Genomic DNA, 27,911 nt, shown 5'->3' with positions numbered 1-27,911 from the left:
AAGTACTTTTAAAAATGTGCTATTCTTGAAAGGAAATTTTTCTTTTATTTATTAATAGATTGGCTGAATTATTCTATTTTCATAACTTAACACCTGATTTTACACTCTTACCTAGGACAATCACAAATATTAAAAAATCACAAACATAAATTTACGACCATGCCCCAGCAGGATTCGAATACGTGGCTATCGCAACAGTAGGAGAACCGTCCTGTTGCCTTTACCACTGCACCACCAAGCCGGCCTTCAAGTATTTTGTATTTCGTATTTTACATACATGTGGGATAGTATTTGTAAGACATATGTTTTATCCAAATGTTTGAGCCACTAAAGAAAACGTTAATAAAAAAAATTGCCGGTTTGGTTGGCGCATTTAATGAGTTGGCAAGAGAGTAAAATCCGACAAGGAAAATGATCTCAGTCATCCAGTAACCAGGCTAGGTAAGACCGGATGTCTTCTGGGACTTCTTGATTTGTTGGTCACTCGCCAGTCGGTAGTCTTAATGCCGAGGATCGTACAGTCCAGATAAACCCTTGTTGTTAAAAATGAGGCTTTAAAATAAATCAAAATATGTAATAACTAAAAAAATTACTGTAAGTGAACAACACACTTGTAAATTTGAAAATTTTATTTAAGTCAATACGTTATCGCACCCTTCTACCTATTCTAATTTACAATACTGTGCAAAATATAATCCTAGGTGATTATACGAAATAAAATTTAAAAAACACCGACCTTCATACGTTTTTATCAAACGAATGACGAACCAAAGTTTAAACCTCCATAAAACAAAACCATTAACCGAGACCGTCGCTCACATTTCCGCTCTTCCACTTTCAACCTTACATTAATTCCTCCGCCAGGCCCCACTTTCTCATCCAAGAAATTTGCCAAAATTTAATGTTTATAATCTTTTGTAATTTTATCGCGCAGTAAATCTTTTATTATTTCATTCGGACCCGGAGATTTATCACGAGCTCTGATTTTATTGCTTTCTATAAAGTTGACGTGGTTTGTTTTGTTTCTGCCATTGTTCCCTTTTTATTATTTTATCATCAATATATCACCGGTGTATATATATCTAGAGTTTGATGGATATCAGGAGAGACGAGATCAGAAAAGAGGAAGATACCATCAAAAATACAAAACATTTAATTAGAAACTTACACAAAATGGTAGGCATGAAGATAAATTTAAAATAACAAACATAAACAATACCTTTTAATATTAATCTTCTTTTGATTCTAAGCTATAAAAATTGAAAAATTATCTCTTTATAACAATCATTGGCAGGCATATTGGCCAGTTCAGCGTGTTCAGCGATATCTATTGGTGACTTTTTTTATATTTTTTAGTTAATTATTAACAAAGTATTAATGTAAACAAATATAGTACAATAGTAATATACCAATCATGATACGCTCGGAGTGTTGGTAACTCATTGCTTTTGCAAAAAATTTAGAAACTTATGCTTCTGTCTCATCTTCGGTCAATTATCGGTATAGGTTTCAATGATTCAAAGGCGGTAGTTTTGACATCGATGTTAAATAATGACTAGAAAAGCAAAAAAGAGTGAAAAAGAAAAACACAATGAACTACAAGACTTTTTTGAAAACCAGTTCTTCACACTCTCCAAACTTTCAGACACCTTAATAGTCAATAAAATATTTCCACGCATTGTTGCAACAAAAGCATGAAGACGCTCGATTACACGTTTAGAAAGTTGTGTCTCACCAAACAGGGTTCCTGGAAATTATCACTTGTTCAGATAGACCTACAATGGTTTGACTGGTGCACGGTTTCGAAATTCTAAAGAAGTTTAAAAATGGATCGAAAATGGTTGCATATCTGTCAAGAAAATTCTTTCCGTTGGTTATCGCCATGTCGCCAGAAAGATGGGAAAAATTCTTAGAAAACGGGCAGCAAATTGCCCAAATTGCCCAAATAAATGTCATTTTGAAATGAAAAAAATCATCAGTGTGTGCCTAATATAAGATTAAGTAAAATGGAATTTTGGTTTTTTCTATTTAAAATAGATCACTAGTAATACTTAAATGAAGCGATACTACAGCGCAGTTGAGAGCAAAAGTTGAACAATAACATCATTGTAGATATAACGGTAGCGTAATTGATATACTCAGTCAAAAGTTATTGTGCTTTGAAAAAGAAGCCGTGATGAATACTAATTCGAGAGTTAAAGCTTTCTCATAAAAGATAAGACATATTTAAAAAACAAAAAATTAATTTTATATAACGAGAAGTTTCAAATTTCACTAAATGAAAGTCACATTGCACTCTCCATTCCTCAAACATGTTCAAACTACTATAATGACACAATAAGCATTCGAACTAGCCTGTAGTTTTAATCTTGATTGTAAAATGTTTTTTTTCTACACACACCATCTTAGGAAAGCAGAAGCTGCTGCAGCTTGCCACTCATGTGAACGCTACATTATATTCTACATTTACAATGGTTCAGTCATTAAAATAATTTATAAATACAACTAAAAATCATCTTCAAAATAATATTTCATTAAGTAATAGACATTTTAGAAAATAATAATTAATGTAGATAGAAAAGGAAACATATATTGAACAAAAGTCTAGTTGAGAATAATAAACAGAATTTTCGACCTATATTCAACACTCCACCGTGGTATGAAACAGTAACTTACGTATATGTAAAAAGTATACATCCAAACAGGCCAAAAGCATTAATAGTGGTCCAGAAACCATTGGTTGTAACACATTTCTCCGAAGATTATTACTATACTTACTACTAAATAGCATTTAGAATGAATTAAATTGATTAATCTAATTATAAAAAGTATTTTAGTTTAAAAAAGCTCATTCTGTACAAAATACAATATATCCACAAATTTTTGGTTTTGATGTAAAAATTCAAAAGCTTACAAAAAAAGTCCATTATATATCAAAGGTCTCTCCACAATTATAACTGATACTTCCAATTCATCAGCTACATAACTTTAATAGCTTCAACATCATAAAAATATTATAACCAAAAGAAATTCACCATTCGCCACTTTGATAATATAAATGGCTCAATAATCTAATATTATTAAATAAAATAATATTTCGGCCAAAAATATTTACATTTATTATATTCGAAACTTTTCAGCTAATTAATTAAAGCTTATTATATAGCCTTATTACTATAAAACCAATTCATAATATTTAAAATTTTCTTTCAGTACGAACTACGACTCGATGCAATTGAAAAACAAAACAGAAACTCCACCACCGTTGTAATTAACGTGAAGGACATTAATGATAATCCACCGGTTTTCCAAAAACAATCATACAAAACGCAGATAACGGAGGAAGATGACAGAAATTTACCCAGATCTATACTTCAGGTATGTAGGTATGATTAAAATATATTATGTTCTTGATAAATGTTTGATAAATAAACGTATTCAATTGAAATTAATCATAAAACATACAAGTTTAACAACATTTTTAAGAATATACCGAAAAAAATATTACTGCAATCCGCTTTTCTAAGAAAATATATACACGATATATATTCCTATCTATATATTTTCAGTACTATATTACACTATATGCCATTATAAAAAAATAAAGACAGTATTAGCATTTTTAATCATATTTATTTATTTATATTATTAATTCTATTAAAAAATAGTATAATATGACTACAAATAAACAATGAATCAAAAAAGCTCAGGTTTAAGTGGGCAACGAAAAAAATTAGCCCTATATTCCGAAAGAAAATAACGAGAAAATTAAGTTCTCCTCTCGGAAAGAGCAGAATCCACTTTCATTACAAACCAGCTGTAATCCTCTAACATTTTAACATTCCATCTTCTTAGATAACGCTCTTCTATCTGTTTCATATCCTGGTGAAAGCGTTCAGCTTGTTCGTCACACACCACTCCAAGATTAGCAGGAAAAATTGAAAAAGTAATGCAAGAAATGAATTTTTAAAGACATTCCGCACCCCATTTTTTAAAATTTCTGTACCAAGCTATTCACTAAAATCTCTATTTCAGCTTTAAGATTTCTTTAGAGATAACCAAGGCGCTTCGAATTCGTAGATTTCTTATTTGTGGGCCAACAAAAATGCCTCCTTTTACTTTAGCATCACTTAATTTAGAGAAAACAGTTTTCAATTACAAAAATCCCTTAGGATTTTTATTCATGGCTTAACAGAATTTTTCATTAAACCAAGTTTGATAGATAATGGTGGAAGAATCACGTTTTCTTGTGGAATAAGAGGTTCATATTTAACATTTCATTTACCACAAACAAACTCAGTTCTGTTTGGCCAATCTCTAATTTCATAGTCGTTTTTGGTGGCTCTACTCTCCCATAAACAGAGAAAGCAACAATGTTTCGTGAAGCCTCGCTGTAGTCCAAAAAATAGAGCAACAACTTGCAAAATGCAATAGGTATGGAAGGATATCGGCTGCACATTGTGGAGTAATATATAGTTTAAGGGTAAATAGTATCCACACTATTACTAAGGAGCGTGACGTGTTAAAAAAATTGTGTCACCCAGCGTTATCGGTTCATTTAATCTAATATTGCTATAACGCCCAGTACAGTTCCTATTACAGGTGTTCTATCTCTATTTTTTTTTTTCAACAGGTTATTGTTAAACTTGATTTTCTTTTCGACCTTTTTGGCTTTTTTAAAGTTCTTACAGTATATTTTTACACATAAATTGAAATGTTCAAACGGAGAACGATCTACGCCATTACTAAATAATTTACTTAATTTACAAGTTGTAGTCCGGTTTCAATATTCTCGAAACTATTAATAAATCTTTGGCATCAAGTTAGTTTTGTTTAAGACCATCATTAAAAGCAGTAATGGCGATATCAGTCGCCATTTGTCTTCGAACTCGACACAGTCTTATAAAAAATAAAGAAATAAAATTGATATAAATAGACTAAAGCCATACAAGTTTGTTTTATATATTAAATATTGATGACAGCTTTTCAAGGCCCGTTCACTATATCATAGTTTTTATAGGTTTTATTGATTACTGTTTTCTTTTACCTGTTAAACTAACAACACATTTGAAGTAGGCAGTAATATGAACTGAAAATTTAGCATATTTCATAATACTGTAAAACTAATTTCAGTATACAGTTTCACCCCAAGTGTTAAGAGGTCGTACAATATATTTTTATGACTGACAATTTATTGGAATGCGGAAAACAGGTAATACTTGAGTAATATTAATGATTTTAAGTTAATGAAATATTTGTAATAAAGAATTAAAGATTAATGTATTAGGATGGCACATAGCTGATATTTTGTGTCAAACTTTTACTAGAAGAATTCTTGGTTCGAATCCTGCTGGGGCATGGTCGCACATTTATGTTCGTAATTGTTTAATATTTGTGATTGTCTTAGACAAGAGTGTAAAATCCGACAAGGAAAATGATACCAACCACGCCAATACCCAGCTGGATAAGACCGGATGCATTCTGGGATGATTCCTAAGTTGCTCACTCGCCAGTCGATAGGCTTAATTTCGAGGACCGTAGGTCGGAGCCCACGTTAAACTATAGGTCCAGTCCAAATAAAATCTCGTTGGTATAAAGGAGACTTTAAAATATTAAAAAAAAAGAAGACTAGAAAAAGAGAAGGAAAATATTGAAGACAAATTGTTTAGAAATAAACAAAATCAAAATGCAAGAAAGAAAAATGTGAAAAAGCTATAAAAAATTATGGAAAATATTTTGATTAAGATATATTGTGGCAAGTGTTGCCAATAAAATGCCTTTTTAAAGAAGAAATTTAATCATGTAATAAGCAAGCAACAAATATATTTATGTTAGCGTAATATAACAAACATACCACACGCCATATTAATATTTTCAATGTTCATCTATCTGAGGTCGGTTTCATTAGAAATAGTATCTCCCCGCGTTTCCCACAATTCAAAAATCTCGGTAATAGCCTGGGAGATAATTGAGTATTTCGAACGCAAAAGTCATCACCTGATGAATTTAATCAATGTGTCGATGTTAGTCTCCATCAAATTTAGTTAAATAAAGGGTGTAATAAACATTCTCGTATGGTGTAAAAATGCGTTTGTTTTTTCTATTTTTTTTTTAATTTTATTCATAACGAATGAAATTTTACTTTATTAAAAATTATTTTATCTAAACAATTTTTGATTTCTTCAGTTTTCTGAGGGAGCAATGTCTGATGGATACAGATGGTGGAGCAGAGACTTTTTCTTCACCCCAAATGACGCTTACAAGTTTCAAAACTGTTCCAAAAAAAGAAAGAAAAAATTATGTCAAATAAAACCTATGGGATGCTGATGACTAATCGCCAATATTTGAGGTTATGTTGTTTTAAATAAACTAAATTATCTAACTGGAAATAATTGGATATTTTATTGCTATGATTTTCGATAAATCATGGTTATTTGAATTCACTAAAACTAGACTTATTTTCATCGTGCTGAGAATAATATATATGTATTTATTTTCAAGAAAAACAAATGTCAATCTGGCGATGCGGCATTGGTACAAGCTCAAAAGTCGATCTATTTTTGTTTTAATATTAATAAAAGCACATACATATAGAAAATATATTCTGTCATCACCTCTAATACGACGGTGTAATACTTAAGTTATGTCAAATCACCAGTAACATATAATAGTATTTTGAAGCAATTTGAAACAATCTTATATAAACGTTTATATGAAATGAAAGTTAATAAATTGTAGTGGAGAAAAGGACGGAAAAACAACCTTTACGAAGTTTAGAAATATATTTACAAAATCAGTACGTTCACTCCATATTAAAGTGAAGAAAGAACTGGTAGGAAATACGCCAAGTATCTTTTTATAATAAAATTGTAACGTATTTAATGTTTCACTTAAAAAGTTTATTCCTCTTAAAAAGCACCCTTTATATTTGAAAGTATATCATTATTATTAATTATGATTCAATTATGTCAATATTCAATATTCAATAAATAAATTGGATGTGATATTTCCACCAATATAATTAATATTTATAATAACCAAATGTCATTTCCATATATGAGAAATTAATCATATTTAATGGTAATATGAATGAAACGGCTTTGTGTTTTTTATTCAACGAGTATATCTTACAGTCAACGAAATCATCCTTCAAGAAAAACGAAGGTTTTAATACAGTGAACCGCTATTTCCGATGTTTCGCTATCACAAGTAGTTCTTTTGTTATTATATTTTTAAATAATGTTCACCTTTTAGAATATTTTACGTTATCCCTTTTGCGTTTATACTTCTTTAAATTTTAATAATATATATATATATATATATATATATATATATATATATATATATATATATATATATATATATATGTACAGAGCTAGTTTGATATAATATCTGAATAAGAACGTTTGTTAAATTTATTTCTGTAGATTATTTTTTCATTAAATAAAAAAGTGTAATGGTAGCTTCGCACCCAAATGAACTAGTATAGGTTCCTAGTGCCGTTAAATAATATTTCGATAAATTAACTAATAAGCTAAATTAAATAACACAATAGCATAATCACACAGCTAACTCCATTTGAAATACATATTAACATTATTACATAATACATTTAAACTGATTTATCAATGTAGATTTGAATGAAATACTTACTATTAAAAGTACAATTAGGAAATGCATCTTCGTTGAGTGATGATCTTCCACATTTGGTTCCATAATTATCTGGTCAGTCGGAAAAGCAAATAGACCTTCTTACTAGCAAGTTTGATGTAGAGGATTAATAAGAGATTTTCCTGTAGTTTATCATTGTTTACTTTTAAAAACCATATCTGCGTTAAACGAGAATCGTTTAAAAAATAATTAATTTTATTTTAACATTCACATCCTGAAAAACCACACTTTTATTATGTATTTACATTTAAAAAAATAATGTCATTTCAACAAATTTTCTTAAAATGATGCACAAAGATAGGAAAAAACAAACATAAAACTAAAAATGTCTATATTTTGTGCTTCTTCAGAGATGCTACAATAGACAATACAAGGAATATTTGCCGCCTTTTTCTTATATTTTAAAGTCTCTTTTTTACCCATCAGAGTTTATTTGGACTGGACCTACCGTTTAACGTGGGCTTCTAATCTGGAAGACATCCGATCTTACCCATCCTGGTTACTAGCGTGACTGGAATCATTTTCCTTGTCGGATTTTGCACTCTTGCTAAAGGACAATTACAAACGTTAAACAATCAAAAACATGAATTTACGATCATGCCCCACCAAGATTCGAAGCCGCCACTATAGCATGTGTAGGAGGACCGTCCTGGCACCTTTACAACTGCTCGAACCAAGCCGTCTTGTCGACTTTTGTGGGTCAATTCACCGTACGATTAATAGTAATATGAATAAAAGAAGAAGCTGCAAATTTAATTTGTAAATTGTTGTTTTTTTTTATTGGTCCTATAAGTATATGTGGTATATATATTTTTTAAGATGATTTTCTATATTGCCAACTTTGTAGCAGCGGCTGAAAGAACAAGACGGTCCTCCTAGTTCTGCAATAGTCTTTATGTCTATAATTGTGATTGTAAATATTACTAACAGTGTAAAAGTGTAAAAGCCTATATAAGCAATAGCAATTTTTATCATGCCAGTAAGCAAGCTGGGTAAGAAGGACGGTTGTTCCGAGTTCACGATAAGCAGTAGGAAATGTACAAATAAACCGTATTTAGTAAAAAATCAAAAGCAAGAAAATAGTTCGGACAATTTTTTACGGGCCAATTTTATTTTGTAAATATTTATTTTGGATGTCAAATGCCAACGGTTTTATTAATTGATACCTCAAAGCTCGGCTATAAATTAATCTCGATTCATCCCACCGTGAAACTTTTAAAATAATTATTTTTATCTCTTAATGTAGCCCGTGATTTTGTGCGGCGCCACAACGAGCTCGTACAACTAAATCTGACACTTCCACCGTGTTGTAGCGTCGTTTTTATACGCGAAATGAAAGATGATCGTTTTCCGTCATGATACGGCCGAATAGACCGGAATGGCTGCGAAGATAATTGAATATTCCGAACATAAAAATCGTCTCTGGATCAATACAATCAATATGTTGGGGCTAAAAAGCCCATAAATACACCGGATTAAATTGCTAAAATCTTTCCGAGGCCAAATTTCGGCTGCGGAAAAAATGATTTAATTTCAAGGGGCTGCGGAAGATCTATATATACGGGTCGTCGAAAAAATGACTACGAATATAAATTCGAGCTTGTTCCGTGGTGGATTGAGGGTTTAAGAGTTACTGAGGGTTTCAGATAAGTTATCGATTATAAAATAAACCGAAGATGGACTTCAGTTGTGTCAGGTAATAAGGTACTAGCATAGGGTTGAATATCTGCTGATTCATCATTAGTGGGTAGTGGGACTGCAGAAATTTGCTGTTAAGAAAGTTTAATAGTGTTTGGATATAAACGTTTCGATAATGAAGCTATATTTTCTTTATAATCGTGCATAATGTGATAAATTATAGTGTTGTTACTTAGTATTTGTTACTTAGTGTTTAATTTTACTCTCTTAGTTTCTAATTTATCCATATAGCGGCAAGTATTGAACGAAAATTCTACTAAGGAAGGCAGTTATAAAACTCACTTCATCACAAAACAATTAATTAAGTCACAAAACTTCATTAATGCAGATTAAAACATCCGCGGTGTTTGAAAAATGGCTGTTATTATGATACTAACCTGTTCCAAGTGAAACTTGGGAAGCCACCAAATGAATTAAAAGTTTATCGACCAATTTCCCTGTTACCCATATTATCGAAAGTATTAGAAAAACTCTTGTTAAAAAGTTTCATACCAATCATAGGTTGAAAGGAACTAATACCCGCATACCGATTTGTTTTATCAGCCAATATTTTAACAGGTGCATAAAGGGACAGGCATGATTTAAAAAAATTATAAAAAGAAACAAGCCTTCTATAAACTTTAGTATAAGAAATTAATGTACAAACAACAGCAAATATTACCTTAGCAATTATTTGAACTCTTAAACTCCTACAACTCAGCCAGGACCTTTAGGGTTAAACAAAAAGTACTTTAATCAAGAATTAATGAAATAAAAACAAGTGTAATGCAAGGCAATGTTTTGGATCCTGTTCTTGTAACAGACAGTTTGTAATTTAATCGATAATGACTGGTAACAATATATTAATAAATAAAAAAATTTGGTCCTCTTACTGTTGCGATAGTCGCGGGTTCGAATCCTGCTGAGTCATGGTCGTAAATTTATGTTTGTGATTGTCCTTAGGCAAGAGTGTAAAATCTGACAAGGAAAATGATCCCAGTCACGCCTATAACCAGGCTGAGTAAAACCGGATGTCTTCTGGGATTATTTCTGAGGCCCAGGACAGTGGTTCGGAGACCACGTTAAACAGTAAGTCCAGTCCAAATAAACCCTCGTTGCTAAAAAGCAGACTAAAATATATATAAGATAATAAAATAAACTAAAAAACCTAGTTACCTATATCCGTTAATAATACAAATGTTATTATGGAATCATTAAATAATCTGTTAAGAAATAACCAGCTGAAGAGGAGTATTACAAAAAAAAATCAATTTCATATAATAACCAGGATAGAATAGTTATTAAAGCTCATAAACAACGAAAGTAATAAAAAACCAGTGCTAACCTAAAAACCTAAGAACTATCGCTAAAATTAATTTCCAAATTAGTTCAACATACATACCACACTTCAAATAATCTTTTTGTAGAATACGATTTTCTACTGCGTTAATATTATGTCGGGAAATTTGTGTATTTATATATTAAATTATTTGTATTTTTCAATTTTTTGAAATTTCAAATACTGAAGAATTAATACTAATAAAAATAATAATAATACTTAATAAAACTTAATCACTTTACTAAAAACCTTAAACAACATGATACAATATTATTTAATGGTGACGTTGCTCCATTTGAAGATATAAATACGGTGCACGGTCTTGAATAGTTCATACTTCGCTCCGTAAACGTTCATAACTTCCGTAAACTTCGCTTAGTTGGCTTAATGTAAAATTATTAGTTATAAATTTAGTTTTAGTTATTATGTCAAATATACATGTTTAAGATACTATTGTGGAACTGTTTATTTGAATAAATTCATGTTTACAATAACCCAAAAATTTTTCAAAATTAAACTGAAAGATTAACTTGATAACTAGTTTTAACATATATTTTGGAATCAGCATTATAAGCTGCAAGTACATATTTAATGTTATAATAACCAATAGCTAATAATATATGTAAACTTTATAAAACGAACTAATATTAACAAAACACATAAATAAATGCAATACAAATTTTATAATGTATATGAAATTACCTTAACATAAGAATTTAAAATATAATTAACCACAACAGGTTTGAATTCCAATTTGTAACTATAATATTATGCAAAAATCGCCACAAATGAGGTATTTAGCTACAAATATACTTCCGAAAAACGTATATATCTGGTATAAATTTAACTTAACAAACTTATTAAATAATATAAATTATTTCAATAAAATACAACAATCTGTCATTTTATTGATAATTATATATTGAAATTATATTAATTATTAGAATTATATGATTTTTTTAGTTTTCGAACAATTTTTTAAACAATTCTATAACAATGTTATATATTTGTTGTTAATATTATGGCAATATTTTATGGAGATTTTAAAACATTAATTCCGAAATAAGAATATCTCAAAATAATTTATATATCACTGTATATATATACATATATATATATATATATATATATATATATATATATATATATATATATATATATATATATTAGTAATTTCATTGGATTTTTATTTTAATTCGGTTATGTAGATATCTCACTATACAATCATCTTATACAAGTCACACAAAATAAGCCATTACTCAAGTGCAAGAAATATAAGATCATTATGTGGGACGTTGTAAGATTGTAAAATCCTTTGGCATTAATGGGACTAGCACATACTCAATATTGCATGAACATTTAACCACAACTCGGCTCAAACTCACCATCCCTAATCCCCTTACATTCCCAATTTATCACTTAAAGCTCCGTAACACATTAAGAATAAAATTCGTTGATGACCTATTTCATCACCTCAAAAAATATTTATATATTCAAAATAAAAATTTACTGAACTTTTAATAATAAAATAGTAGAGATATTTTAATTAAACATTAGCCAGGATTTGGTCGCATTCCATTTTGTTTGTACCCGGGGGAAAAGAATGTGCGATTGTGTGGTTTCAATATGCAATGATCTGTGGTTTTTCCTGTACACAAGCGATTCAAATTGCTTAACTATTTTATTATTTTTTGCTTAGTTCCACCTATAAAAGCAGGATGGTTAAAAAGGGTAAAATACACGAATCCTCCATCTCATAACCTACTTATTCCATATTTAGACAACAGTTTCTACTCTGAACATTTATTATTCAGATATTTCAGAGATAACTTGCAAAAGAAAATATAATATACAGCGAAAGACATTGATATTTTGTATAACCAATCATTTCACAGACCTTGAAACGTTGAAAAATCGAACTTGAAAATTGCTTTCAATTTTTTTCTTGATTAACCTTTTTAGATAAATCCTAAGCCAGTTTCTAATTCTTTTGTTCTTAAATATTTTTGTATTTTGTAGGAAATTAGGTGTATTGGCGAAAGTTATACAGTTTATTTCACATATATTAATTATATCAATCTCAAATATTCACCATCGACATGAATCCATAGCCAGATCTGCTGGTACCGCAGATCCTCGAATATTTCATAATCCTCTTCTTCTGTATTTCAGATTAGTCTCTCTGATCGTGATCTATTTCACCATAGTAGTATATCAAGAACTCGTTCACCTTTCATGTTCGAAAGACATGTTCAAACCATTGCTTCAAACGTAAATATCGTTTTCTTGGTCTTATCTAAAAAACTGCAATTGGATCTAAATTATGGCCACTCCTCTCTATTTCTTTTTTCACGGGCTCTTTGAAAATACTTTTCCGAAAATTAATAGGAAACTATTTTCACTATATCACCAAGAACATGAAGTCGTTGAAATTAAGTCTTCCCATTTCCACTGTCATTTGGTCAACTCCAGCTATGTTATCATATGATTGTATTATGAATTATATTATAGGTATATCATTAGGATATAAAGTCTCCATAACATCAAATATTGGAGAAGGATTGTAGAGTGGCACGAAGAACTCCATAGATCGTTGGATATTTTAATTCCTTTTTTATTTCATTTTACGCCCTTACAAGGATTTCATCCAATGTTTGTAGTGTTTTAATCTCTCGGCACATTTACTCAACCCTCAACTCAAATGCATCTCAATCATTCAAGCGTTAAAATAGAGTATACATTTTACACTGTATGTTAAAATTTATCAATATAAGACATATTTTTATAATTAAGTATAACATGTTTGGATTGCAACTATAATATTATGCGACAAGAATTTCGCTGCAAAATATGTTTTCGGAACAAATGGATTTCCGTTATAAATTTAGTAATATTAAATTATTTAAGTTATTTCAATAAAATATAACATCTCTCAATTTATAGAAAATAAGTTAAATTAATTAATTTTTGAACAAATCTCTAAACAATTCAATAATATAAATTATTTATATATTATTGTGTAAATAATAAAAAGTAATCAAATTAATTTTAATTATTCAAAAATTCTTATGAAATTTGTATTAATACATTTTTTGGTTTATTTTAAACTCTCTATTTTAACTATGGTTTATCTGGACCACTGCTTAACATGGACCCCTAATCTCTATCCTCGTTATTAAACCTACCTACTGTCTTAGAGATGTCCCCAGGAAGCATTCGGTCTTACCCGGCCTGGTTACTGGCGTAACTGGGATCATTTTCATTGTAGGATTTTGTACTCTTGCCTTATGAGTCACATTTATATACATATCACAAAAAATTATCACAAACATTTTAGTTTTATATTGGCAGATATTCTTGCTTATCTATCTTTTAAATGTTTGGTACAAAGTCTGATATTCACGTTTCGATACCCAAATTTTCGTCTCAGCAGCAGCATCCTATCTGCAGGCTTCCCTTCCTAAATTTAGCTTTTACTTAATATTTCGGGGTTCATTACACGGGGTTCTTGTCCATGGAATTTTTTTCAGAATTCAAAATTATTATATAATGTAATATGTTTATCGCTATTCTATCTAATTATTAACATCTATTTATTCAATTTATGATATTATAATTATATTATTATAATTAATTTATGATACTGTATTAGGCATATAAGTTAGTTTTAAAGAATTTTCTTTTAATTTGACTCATTATTGGGAAATATCGGTGCAACATATTTTACTCAAGGTATTTTCTATCTGCTGCTTTTCCCCAAACTTTAGGCAATTTACGGATTCGATATTGGAAGAATGATGTATCTTTTGAGACCATCCATAAATCAAGCCATTTTTTGGTACATTCATAAATAGTGATGCTCTGTTCAGATAGGTCACGACTCATATGTCGGAACAACTAGTAATCAGGAGGAGCAAAATCTGGTGAATACGGCGGGTGGGGTAGCACTTCCCATTTGAATATTTCCAAGTATATTTTCACCGGTTAAAAGACATGTGGTCGAGCGTTGTCATGCTGAAAAATAACATTATTGTGTCTTTGCTTATATGCCGGCTGTTTTTCGCACAGTGCTCGGGTTAAACGGAGCAATTGTAGTCGATAGCGATACCGTCCTCGTCTTCAAAAATGTTTGCCTGTTCAGGACGCTCCTTGTCTAGTACTACTAGTACTACTAGTATATCACATTTTTATTCAAATTGAAGATATTCTCAAGGAAAAGGATTTTTTTAATACTTCAAAGAAATGACAGACACTGTAAGGCACATGAAGTTGGTTACAAATTGATCTGTTCCAATTTAATACACAGTAACGCGTCTATTGTAAATCCTTTAAAATAAATTAACTTTTAGGCCTGTATATAAAGAAAAGAAAGATTAAAGATAAAAAATAAAGATAAAAGAAAGATTTTGTTATGAAATCAAGAGCTTATTAAAATCATGTCTTTATTTCTTAAGACTCCTATAGATATTGGGGGATTCTTTGACGTCTTTGTTCACTCCTCCTTAGCCTCTCATTCTTTATCTGCCTCTCGGCTCATCGCACAGTCCATTCTAACGTTTTAGAGAATAAAGTTCATGTAGCGTGCGCGTGTAACTCAATTGCATTCCTGCCGAGTTTAATTTTCCTGCCCAACTTATTCGACATGTCTTTCATTATTTTGTTTTCTGCGGATCCGGGCTGGTGCTTAATCCGACGCTTGTAAATTTAATATCGTCAGAATGAAGGAAGGAAGGAAGGAAGCAAGAAAAGAGCTTAGGAGGTCGTCAAAGCGAAAGGAATTTCTATTTGTGTTACAATAAATTATCATTGATTATCGTGCCGCAAAAAGAAAAAATCCTCTTTTTAATTTTCGAATTTCCTGTGTGGTAAGATTTATGTAATTTGTAGGAATTCGAACAAAATTACTGTATGTAATAATTGGAGGTTTCAATTAGTTTATTTATTTCCTTTCATCATATACTACACTTTTTTTTATAACATCTTTATTAGATACGTTTAGCACAATCTTAATTTACAATTAATTTATTACTACTTTTCCGTTACTTTTGGTTAGTTTCCGTCAATTAGTTAAATTAATTCATAAGCAAGACGAGTGCGAGAAAATACGTCAATATATATTCCTCAATTATAAAATTATAACAACTTATAGCTATAGTTTACACTAAAGGTATACACTTTATATAAGTTCGTATGCTTTTGTTCGCTTCAATCTCCTGATATCCTGCGCGCTGTCCAGCAGTTGTATTGCTTACATGTTAGTAGGGCTTAGTAATCTTCTTTCGTGTTTCAAGGCGAAATTTTGGATAACTTCGCAAATCCATTTAATTTCCAGGTCACCGTATAGTTCTTCATTAGTTACATAGCGATAGGTATAGGTAATCAATCGAAGAACCTTGTTTTGACAGTGTTGTATGACTAGTTGATTTGAATGTTTAGTGCAACCCAATATTTCCACCCCATAGATCCAAATTGGCTTTATAATTGTATTATAGATCAACCTCTTTGATTTTAAATCAAGTTGAGAGCATCTTCCGAGTAACCAGTATAGTTGTTTTATTTTGTTCAATTGCGTTTTGCTATTTGTCTAACATGATGTTTCCAATTTAATCTACCATCAAGATGAATTCAAAGGTATTTAGCTGATTCTGCTTGAAGAATCGGGCATCCATTGAGTGATATAATTAAGTTTTTATTATTTCGCCGCTATGCAAAATTAACGGACAGATTTGGAGCTATTAAGTTGAAAGTTCCAATCTTTCGTCCATTTGTAGATTTTGTTCACTGCCACTTGCACTGTTTCTATTGCCCCGGGCAGACATATACCTTTTGTCATAATAATTGTGTCGTCAGCAAAGGTTCCAAGTCAAGTTTCTTTTGTTGTTGAAATGTCAGCAGTGTAGAACAGATACAGGAGAGATCCTAAGACGCTACCTTGTGGAACTACCGCCGAAATAGTTTTAAACGTCGGGAACGGCATTTCGTGCGATACTCTAAATTTTCTTCCGAAAAGATATGGCTCCAGCACTGACAATAGTTACGCGGTAACAAGTTTACCGATTAATCCCAAATGCCAAACCCGATCAAAAGCTTGTGAGACATCCAGGAATATTGCAGGGCAGTATTTCTTTTCCTCAAACGCTCTTTCAATAACCGCAGTTACTCTGTGCACTTGATCGATTGTTGAATGGTGATTTCGGAAACCAAACTGGAAATCTGGTATTACTACAAAATATTTAATACATTTAAACATTAGTTTCTCAAATAGCTTTGATATTGCAGGTAGTAGCGAAATAAGCCTGTAAAATTCGATTTATTCTGCAGGTTTGTCAGGACTACATAAATAAATTATGAAATATGTAGCAATATAAAACAAACTATTGATCGCCCTGTGGTCGAAATTAGAACTCATCTAGAGTTTATTAAGTTAATCATGTCTCTCTCATAATAAGTAATTGTTTTAGCAATATTTTTAATAAATTATCGAATATATATTTAATATATAATATTAATTACAGTAACAAATCTGTATATTATTAATAATTACAAATTATATCAAGAATTAACACTCATAAACCATTTTCAAATAGCATTTAATTAAATCTTATTTCCATTAAGTTTTATTGATCAACAAACTGTTAATTAATTTAGGTTACCACACCTCTGAACATTATAACATAAACATAGAAAATTAAATGAATATTGAGTAAAGAGTAATACATATTTGCGTGTCCATTAAAAGAAAATGAACATAATTATGCTCTGTAATAAATACGAAATAGAAATTATAGTGAAGAAATATATTTATAATCAATAAATGATCTATCGACGTCTCAAAGCTTAGGTCTATAAAGTAAGTAACTAAAACAATTGACATTAGGTTCAAATGATATATTACCCTTTAGTTACATATTTTACTGTATTAATCGTTAAATATCTTAAATATTCATTAGCATTTTAAAATATTTACCAAATCATTTATAATTTCAAAAATCCCAAATCAAAAGCTCTAGTTTTTACTATAGATATTTTACTACGCAACTAAACGTTCAATACTCTCATTCAAAACTAACAATACTTCTTTTTAAAAAATATCGGGCCAAATAATATCAATGTCGATATATAAGACAAAAAAATATCGGCGACATTATTTCGATATCCCTAGTTCAGACGATGTTGCTAACCCGATTTTGTTCCAATGTCAAGAAAAAACATATTACAAACCCTTCACTAGCCACATTTTATATCTTAAACTAATATATTGATTTCTTAGAGTACAGAGAAACAGCTGATGGGCAGTAGCTGTCAGGCCTGAACAGCTTTCAGTTGCTTTTGTTAAAAAATTATTGTGAGCTTCTATATGTATTCATCCATCAGTTTACCTGCGTTGATATTCTGAACTTCTACACTATTTTTACCCAAATATTCGTGGTACTGCCTGACTGGTTTCCCAAGCTTTAATAGTTCTAAATTTGAATAACTCACTGCTAAATATATAAACTACATTAATCCGCCTTTGGTGGTCGTATACCCTGAACCTCATAACTTGAGCTCAACATTCAGTAGTTCATAACTCAGCAGCATTTACTGGCCTTATACCCTGTACTGGGATACTCTTGTTTAATATACATACATTTGTACGAGGAAGTTAAAGCAAGGGGTATCTATATTCCACGAGCTATCGGCGTTTTAAACCATTAAAATTTCAAGTCTCAATAGTTCCTGGCTAGAGGTACTTTGAACAACTTCAATTCAACTGTGGTGGCCTTAGAACCTCAACCACGGTGATTTTGCAGAGAATATAGTAAATTATGTTAAGCAGTACTTTAAGTAACAACATGAATAATAATATAAAGTTGGCAAACCACCGTGAAACTATCTTCCATATGACTAAGTAGATTCCGTTTATGGTACTTAAATAAATTCAAAAAAGAAAAGTCTTACGGTGTCCCGGAAATCGTTTTATGAACTGTATAAAGATCTAAAGCAAGTATTTTAATATACTATGTTATTTTCTACATAAAAAATTTAACGAACCTGGTCTATTGAAACTTTGCTGCAAAAATGATAGTTGAGCTCAATACTTATTTAAGTAAGACTGTATCAATTAAAACAGTACGGCGGGAGCTCAACACATCACGGAACAACGATTTGGCCTTGTAATCGGTCAGCCGACTTCGTTACATCACTTTACATCACCCGTCAATATTCTATGCAGAAACGATTTCCGATCATATCTTTGAAGCCGCATTTCATAGATGTTTTTCGATTTTATATTTGGATGTCATTCAATCCATGTGGCAAACATCTTCCCATCTTTTAGAATTTCCCCATTGCTCGTATTCGGTCGCTAATCGTTGCTTGGGTCATATTTGACGTCACTGCCAATTATTTTTGAGTTTAGGTTGGGTTTTCGTTCAACAACTCGTATCTTCAAACTTTTTCAGTCTGCCAGAAGTTCCAGTTCTTTGACTTGCACATCGAAATCACCACTTTTGAAATCACGAAACTTAACATATTCAAATATAACGGTGTTACTTTCACAAATTATAAGACGTATAGCTCTGAAGCTTGATGTCGCTAGAATGAGTTATGTGCCCAATCATAACATTGTATACATAAGCCTAGCGGCATCTGTGAAAAAACGGTAATGACTTTCCGGTACACTTGGTATATGTACGGTGATCATATTGTCTTGTCCATCTCCGGTATACATATGTATATACATACATATATATATATATATATATATATATATATATATATATATATATATATATATGTGTGTGTGTGTGTGTGTGTGTGTGTGTGTGTGTATATATATATAAATTCAACAAGTTTATTCCCCAAAAATGTTCAAATCCGAAGCGAATCCGAACAGACAGAAAGCAGTGGGAATGTACACTAAAACGGATACGTAAAAGTCCAACCCATCGATCGGGAAGAAATTGAAAAATGCAGATCATTACCGTTATTACCTGGCATCGGGCGAGAATTTACACAGAACAGTAAACCGTCCTAATCTGACCCAGGAGCTTTGAATTTATGCAACTGCATTAGTATGGCTTTGATGCTGCGATAAATTATTCTGCACCGTACAAAACAATTGACGGAAAGTGCATAAAGCCAATGCATAACAACTACAGAGCGGTAGTGTTATTATAATTATATATAACATAATATAAATTCTTTAATGTTAATTATTATTTAATAAAATTTAAATGTAATTTTTTTTCTAATATTTTATTTGTATATAACACGCATGTCTGTCTATACACACATGTTAATACATACATAATACATACATACCTACTAGTGAGTATTAGTGATCTTGTGGTCCAGTGGAAATTCAGTCACTATTTATTAAATTAATCATGTTTCTCTAATAATAAAGATAATAATTTTGTTGGGACGCAAATTTATTATGAATGTTTGGGACAGCCATGTAAAATGTAAGTTATGCTAATTGTAGAATTCTTTCGGTTCTATTGTTCTAGAGAAGGTCTAATTTATTAGACCTTTTAACTGAAGTTTTTAATATATATGACATGGTAAAGAATTAAATAACAAGAATAAAAAACATAACATTCGCAATATGAATGAACGTCTGGTAAATATAGACATGCAAAAAAATACCAAATAAACAGAAAAGACGTGTTCAACAAGGATGATTCCCATTGGCTCGTCGTCGAATGTTTAGGATAACGAGGGTTCCGATACCTGAACCCTAGAAGGCTAGACGAAACGTGTCGGATGTTAGACCTGGTAGAGCCGAAATCGTGAAAATTTTTGGGAATTCTTTAAGAGTCCGGAACGCAAATGTTTTATCAGCGTGAAAAGTTCCTAGCTGGAAGAGTGATCTAGACATTCTGCAGTACAGAAAAGGGTTTCACCACCACTAAGAACCCGAGGGAGGAGATTCAGCGATAAAACACTGTGCATCCAGAACGAGAAGACAGTCTGACAGTAATTTGCATGGAAACACCGAGGAAAAGAGTGTTATTGAAAATGAGAAGAATAAAGTATTGCTGAAAGAAAGTATTGAATTGTTTGAAGAAGAAACTATTGAACTGAATGAAGAAGAAAGAATTGAATGAGCATTACTTGAAGAAATCATTGTATTAGTTGAAGTATCATTGAAAGCATAGAATTCCTGTCTATATTAGCCAATTTACACCTTTTACAACATACACCTTTCGTTAATAGTAAGTACATGCGATTTGAATCATAGTCCTTTACCCATGACGTATTAAGTAATATCTTTTAAATATATGTGTGTGTGTATTCTTTATTATCAATTAAATAACTCGTCTTTGAGTATTAATTTACTCAAGGAAGAGAGAACATAAATTGTATTTAGTTTACAACCTTGTTTTCTCTCCCGCATCTCAACAAAATTAATATGATGTGATATTACTAAAATTTGTTTTAACAATATTTTTAATATGATATTAGAAATATATTTGATAAACAAGTAATTTATGTCTATATTAATCGATATTAATAACTTATATTCAAGATGCCTCAAAAGCACTAACACTCACAAACCTTTTTTAAATTGCATTTAATTAAATCAAATTTAAATTATCTTCCGATAATCAACGTATTGATTTGAGGTTTAAAATGCCATACCACTGAACGAACAAAGGCATCATAAGTGAAAGCATATCGAATATAAATATATATAATTATTATTTAATTTTATGTTATAAACATATATTCCTATTAAGTATTTGCAAGAAGATATATTCCCCAATAAGTCCTCATATTTCTAAATTGTGCTCCTCAAATATATTTACTTTTTGTGCACACGCCTAATTTAACTTCAATCCACGTCTGACGTTTAATTTTCTAATAATTATATGGTTCATTACTACGCATAACTAGACATATGAAACGCGTCTTCTGAACATACAAATCTTTCCTAATTACAGACAAAATCAATAAGATTACAAATTCCAATCATGTTAATATCTAATTACGTAGGTTTAATATTGCAATTATATCCAAAACGCATGGCTTATTTGCTATATTCCATACATTTCGCTCTAACATTCCTGCTCAATTTTAAATACTCTACAAATGTCTATTCTAGTTAAGCTAGAAAGTGTTAATATACAATTCATAGTAAAATATACTTCCATTAGTTACCTATAGGGCTCATATGAAAATATTTGTATAACTAAAAGCTAATGTTTTTAAATGTGAACAGATTGCTTTTGTCTATTTATAAACCCTTGTTGGAGATCCACTCATTGGCGACCGCCACTACCTACGCATTTACCTACAAGTTCAAAGGTTGGCGACGCAGGTGGATTGGTACGACTAGCAGAAATTCCCCGCAGAAATTCACTTTGCCATGAAGAAAAAGCACAAGCTCTGCTCGGTCATTTTAGACCTAACAAAAGCTTTTCACAAAGTTTGGCACGACGGCCTAAAACACAAAGCCATCGAAGCACGTTTACCCGAAGACCTGATAATTTTACTGCGTTCCTTTTTGTCGGATAGATCCTTTCAAGCAAAGATCGGTAATGCACTCTCCAGTCCTTAATCAGTCAAAGCAAGAGTCCCCAAGGTTCCCCATTAGCACCAGCATAATTCGACCTCTTCATGTCAGGCATCCCAATGAAGAAAGATGTGGAAACCACCCAATACGCGGATGACATAGCTTCCTTTACCAGTTCCAGTTCTGTAGATGCCGCTCAGAGAAAACTTCTAATTCTATTAAATGCCCCAGTCCAATGGTAAAATTTCTGGAGGTTGCAAATTAACCCCAAAAAAACCCAGGCTATAATCTTTCACAATCAGAGAGACATCCGCGTCTAGCAGCTGAGAGTGGAAAAAGTCTCAATCCCGTGGCGACAAAAAGCCACATATCTCGGCCTCATCTTTGACCGTAGATTCCTATGGTCATCGCAGATAAATAAAGCAATTTCCAAAGGCTACGGTGTCGCCACAGTGCTTAACCCTCCCATCTGTAGAAAAACTAAATTGTCTCCGATGATTAAAGTGTTGCTTTACAAGCTGATTATCAGGCCCGTCATGTTATATGGATCTAACACTTAGTATCAGTTGATCAGGCCGGAGCTAGTGAAAAAGCTTCAGGTAATGCAAAATAAACTTCTCAGGTAAACCCTGAAGGCGCCATGGTTTGTCAGAAATACCCAAATTCATCGGAAAACTGACACACCAGAAATAAGATGGTTCGTTTTCTCCTTATCGTCTCGCCATCTTTTCTTTTCTCAATCCCCTTGTAACAGTACCACTACCGTACTTCCTTTACCTAACCTAATATCCTGTCAATTCTCCCGTCTACCACATGTATCATGTATAAGTTGAAATAAACAAGTATTTCTTCAACCAGTGTTTTCAGTTTTCGTGCAAAATCCTTCCAAAAATAGTAGTGAATGTTCGGACAAACAATCGCATCGACAGCCACACATTTCGACCAACCGACCAGACGAACATTCCTACAATACTTTTCAACATCTCAAGAAACTGTTACTATGTTACATTCTAAATACGTATTTAGTGAAGTTAATTCAAATTTAAGTAGCAAAAAAAGTACTCTGACTTATATTCATGAAACATACACTTATACCCGTGGATAATATTTGAAAAACTATACTTCAGATGCTTTAATTTTAATTAAAATTGATATTTATAGCTAATAGTTTTATCTCAGTTCTCCAAATAGAAAACCCAATTTAGAACAAATGTTACCAAACATGAAATTTTAGATTACAATGCTTCTTGGCAAGTTGTTTTGCTATAGAGTCACACGGAGGCAATTGTCGGTTTATTAAATATTTTATTTCACGTTATGAGACCATACTAAAAATATATTAGTTGATTGTGGAAGAAAAGAAAACTGATGATAAATTAATTTATATTATTAATGGTAATTACATGGTGTCATGTATTGCGTTGTATCGCGAAATAACTAGTAAATAGATGAAGACAAAATTGGCGAATATCATGGATAAGGTAAGTCTTGTCGTGTTCACTTGAATCACTTAATCCAATTACTATTAGGAAAAATTATAATTTTTTTAAATGCTAAAGACAAACGCAAAATGCAGGATTTCTGTTTCAGTTTTAGTTTTAAAAATATTGACAAAATGGATCTAACAGATATATGAATCCCCTTACTGGCACATTTTCATACAATGTTTTAAAACTTGTAATATAGCCAGAAGTCTAATGTTGCCAAATCTAGAACATAAGAAGGGTTAATTGAAGAATTAATAGTGATTTTGTTTTATCTATACATTAGTACTAATTTCCAACATGCCATTTAGTGGTAGCTTCTATTTTCATCTAATCTCAACCACCAATATTACTGCTTAATAACATTACTCCTTGTTTATTCACCAACCGATTTACACCCTATATGCTATGAATTTTTCCATGTAGTTAACATCAAAATGCAACCAACAATATCTGTTGTCTAGCTCATATGAGAGAAAAAGACTGATATTTATTTGCAATATATAAGGATACTTTTAATAAACCCTCATAATTAAATATCAAAATTTCACCAAGCCTTTAAAATTAAGTAGCAAAGTATGCAGGTACGATGTGCCCATGTCAACACAACCCCTGTCCCGGCCATATAGGCGTGGTGCTGACCGAGAGAGTGAAAAACATGATATACCAAAAGAGCAGATTACCTGAAATTCTCTGTCAAAAACAGGTCTTAGATTACTAGATATATATATCTAGGAAAACCCATTGGTCCTTACTTAGTCTCTATAGTAATATCAAATGGTTTGATCCTTTAAAGTCTGTATCCTAGGCGACTCTTATCCAAGTCCACAGCGGTCAAGGCAACAGGACGATCCTTGTTCTGCTACGATAGTCGCAAGTTATTAATATAACTTTATGATTATTTTAATTATGATACTGCATAAGCAAGAGTGTAAAATTCAACAAGAAAAGTAGTCCACGCCAGTAACCCTGAATAAGACCGGATATCTTCTGGTGGTATTCTAGTAGTATCCTAGTTACCAGTCAGTAGGGTTAGTATCTAGGATTAGGGTTCAGAACCAGTAAATATCAATAAATAATCTAAATAGTTGGCCTGACTAAACATCTTATACATATATATTTAATTAGTATAAATGCTTATTTATTCATCTAAATTCCATTTATTTTCATCTATCTTTTTTAATTTTTAATTATAACAATTTCACTTCTATAATCCTATTATATTCATTAAATATTAATTTGATACTTTAGAGTCCATAAAATGTTCGTATTTTGTTATGTTTTAACAAACAACCCTCCATACAAATAATACTTATCCACTCATCCAATTAAGCACGGCTAAAGCTTCATTTCATTAATTAATAAATCTCTGCAACTGAGTTATTAAAAACTCATACGTTGCCTTTTAGTAATATCAAAATGAAAAATGTTCCTATGAATAATTTTCATGTGTTCTCGTCATGGGTCATAATAAAATGAATGAATACAAAATTTTAATGAATTTCAATCAGTTATAGTGTATTAAATGTAATATTTTACTACAGAATCGAATAATGAGCTAAAATATTAATACGGGGCAATTGAAATTGTATTTTCCAGAAATTCCATCTTTCAATTAAATTATGAGCAAAACTTAAGCTTACACCTTTTTCCATGCTCGACAATAACAGGTCTAGAAATAGATAGAAAAAATCGAAATGTGAGTGAAACTAAATTCATGGGGATATGTTGAACTCGTGCTGGTGACATTTTTGTAGAAGTGTGTGAGTAATTATACGTATTTCTTTTATTCTCTAACAATACTTTAAGAGGTTTTCAAACTTCCTCTTCGGTGCCATTCAAAACTATAACCAATACAGGATTCTTTGCAAGTTTAGGTATTTTCGGCCCAGCTTTCTTGGTGTTTGCCTCACTTAATATAAGATTTTTTTCTCTTCAGTATTAAAAATTCTGGCCTTCTGGCCAATATAGACCAATCTGTTCATTTTATGGTGGTTTCTGCAATTCAGCAAATTCAACAAAATTCAGCAATTAAAAGTACATGAAAACTGTGACTGTGAGATGTTTATCTAAAAAATGTTGTTCTTTACATTTACAAACATCAAACGTCTAGATTTCAACATAGGATATAATATATTTCTGCAAAAAAGGTATTCAAAAGTGTATTTATATAAATGGTTATAATATAATAAAAGTGGTTAAAATATAAAGTAAAAGTATAAAATAAGCATACATTGTATTTTTTTGTAGTAGATCTTAGTAATTTAAATAAATTATATATATATATATATATATATATATATATATATATATATATATATTCTTGCAAATAGACCATGTAGAATACTGAAATCACAATATAGCATATCCGATATATCCTACAAAATACAAATGAAAGTAAGTAATTTAAATTTATGACGTCGAAACGGTGCAATGTTGCAGCATTTAACTTTGACATTTTACCCATTTTAGTTTATTTTAGTAAGCAGCGATTTGAAATGTATCAAAACAAGCAAAGCGCAAAAACAACACTTACCGATTTATATCCTCTTATTCTCATTAATGTTTCGAAGAATTTTGCAAACATTTGACAACCGAGCGACTTTTGCAGGCTGATTCGGTTCATTCGGAACTTATCAAACAGCATTGTATCTCTATTTAACTGAAATAAAATGATAAGGAAAATATTGCCTGGCATTATGCATCTTGATGACGCGAGTTCACTGCTATTTTTAATAGACTATATATAACTTGTATCTCTAAAGTTAGACCAATCGGTTCTTTTTATGGTGATTGCGAAATTCAGCAATTAAAAGTACATCAACACGAACTATTTCTATTTCATTGTCCGGAGAGCAATTAAATATATTATCCTTCGGAACATTCGTTGGAAAACTAAAATAAAATATCTTGTCTGACTACACATTTAACAATCGAATTTACGACCGTTACGTATGTTCAAAACTGATTCGCGTTAAGCTAGTTCCTTCGTCGTTATTTCATTCACGTGCTCACTTCTTTATCCACCCCTGCGAATCCGTCACCTGTAAAACCACCAAAACATCCTCCTCGGAGCTCGGGGGTAGAAAAAACACGAGAAGCGCCAAAGACAAATGGGGTGGGTGGGCGACGGACCCACCCCTCGCACACGGTCCGTCTAGATGGTCGACGAAAATCTTTTTCACATAAGATCGAGCCCGAGTCATCTCTCGTCGTCGTCGTTCGGCTTTATTACTGGGGAGTTTCCTGCCGAGAATACGATAAACAACCGCCAATATTTAGGAAACGGTTATTTTATTCTCTGTGCCATAACAATTTTGATTTTTTGGTAAAGAAATATCTCTCGTAAACTTTTTCGACGAAAGAATAAAAATGACAAAATATCTCGAAGCCAAGCCAAACCAATTTATTCTTGTTCGTTATAGAGTTTGGGCATCGACATCGACATATTGATGAAATTGTATTAGTTTTTTGGCCTTTATTTATTTATTTTTTATTTGTATCTCATGTATCAATTTTTTTAATATTTTAGAGTCTCCTTTTTACCATCTAGAGTTTATCTGGACTGGACCTACGGTTTAAAGTGGTACCCGAACCACGATCTTCAGCAATAAGCTTATCGACTGGCGAGCGATCAACTGGGGAAATAATCCCAGAGGACCTCCGGTCTTATCCAGCCTTGTTGCTGACGTGATTGGGATAATTTTCCTTGTCGGATTTTGCACTCTTGTCTAAGGACTATCACAAGCTGGATTCGAACCCGCGATTATAGCAAGAGCAGGAGGACTGTCCTGTTGCCTGTACCACTGCGCCATCCAAGCTGGTTTTAAATAATTTTTAACATATTTTAATTTCAACAATTTTTATATTTTGTATAATAATGATTGATTAAAATCTAATAAAACTAGCTGATATGGCCGATGAGATTCATGGCTTTTGTCTTCCACTTCATCTTCTTCCACTACTTCAGTTGGGGGCAGATGGGATTTTCTTCCGAACATTATCGAAAAACTACAGGTTCTTCTAAGAATCAAACATGGATGGAATTCACCGATACTACCTCAACATTGCTTTAATACGATAAACTATATTTCCTCACTATATTGTATTTCTTTTAAAAATGTTCACAGCCTCCTGATAGCTCGAGTTTCCTTTTCTTTGCTCTGAATAATTACGCACCGTTGTATATGAGTAATTCCAGCCTCTCGATCAGACGTGCATCTGTCCTCAAAATGTC

General features: G+C 31.4%; 1 protein-coding gene across 1 annotated transcript in view; it reads left to right on the top strand.

Moving 5' to 3' along the window:
• The window catches only part of LOC143194949 (neural-cadherin), a 246,128-nt gene that overhangs the window by 164,515 nt on the left and 53,702 nt on the right, over positions 1 to 27,911 (top strand). Inside the window, exon 4 of the mRNA XM_076401758.1 lies at positions 3,214 to 3,378. Coding sequence (XP_076257873.1) covers positions 3,214 to 3,378 — 165 coding nt within the window. The remainder of the gene's footprint in view (positions 1 to 3,213; positions 3,379 to 27,911) is intronic.

The sequence above is a fragment of the Rhynchophorus ferrugineus genome, unplaced genomic scaffold (assembly GCF_030347505.1).
Source record: "Rhynchophorus ferrugineus isolate W39M unplaced genomic scaffold, kcgeb_rfMv2 rfM4, whole genome shotgun sequence".
In the NCBI taxonomy this organism is placed as follows: Eukaryota; Metazoa; Arthropoda; class Insecta; order Coleoptera; family Curculionidae; genus Rhynchophorus; species Rhynchophorus ferrugineus.
Note: the sequence above shows the minus strand (reverse complement) of the source record. Positions and strands in the feature narration are given on the sequence as shown.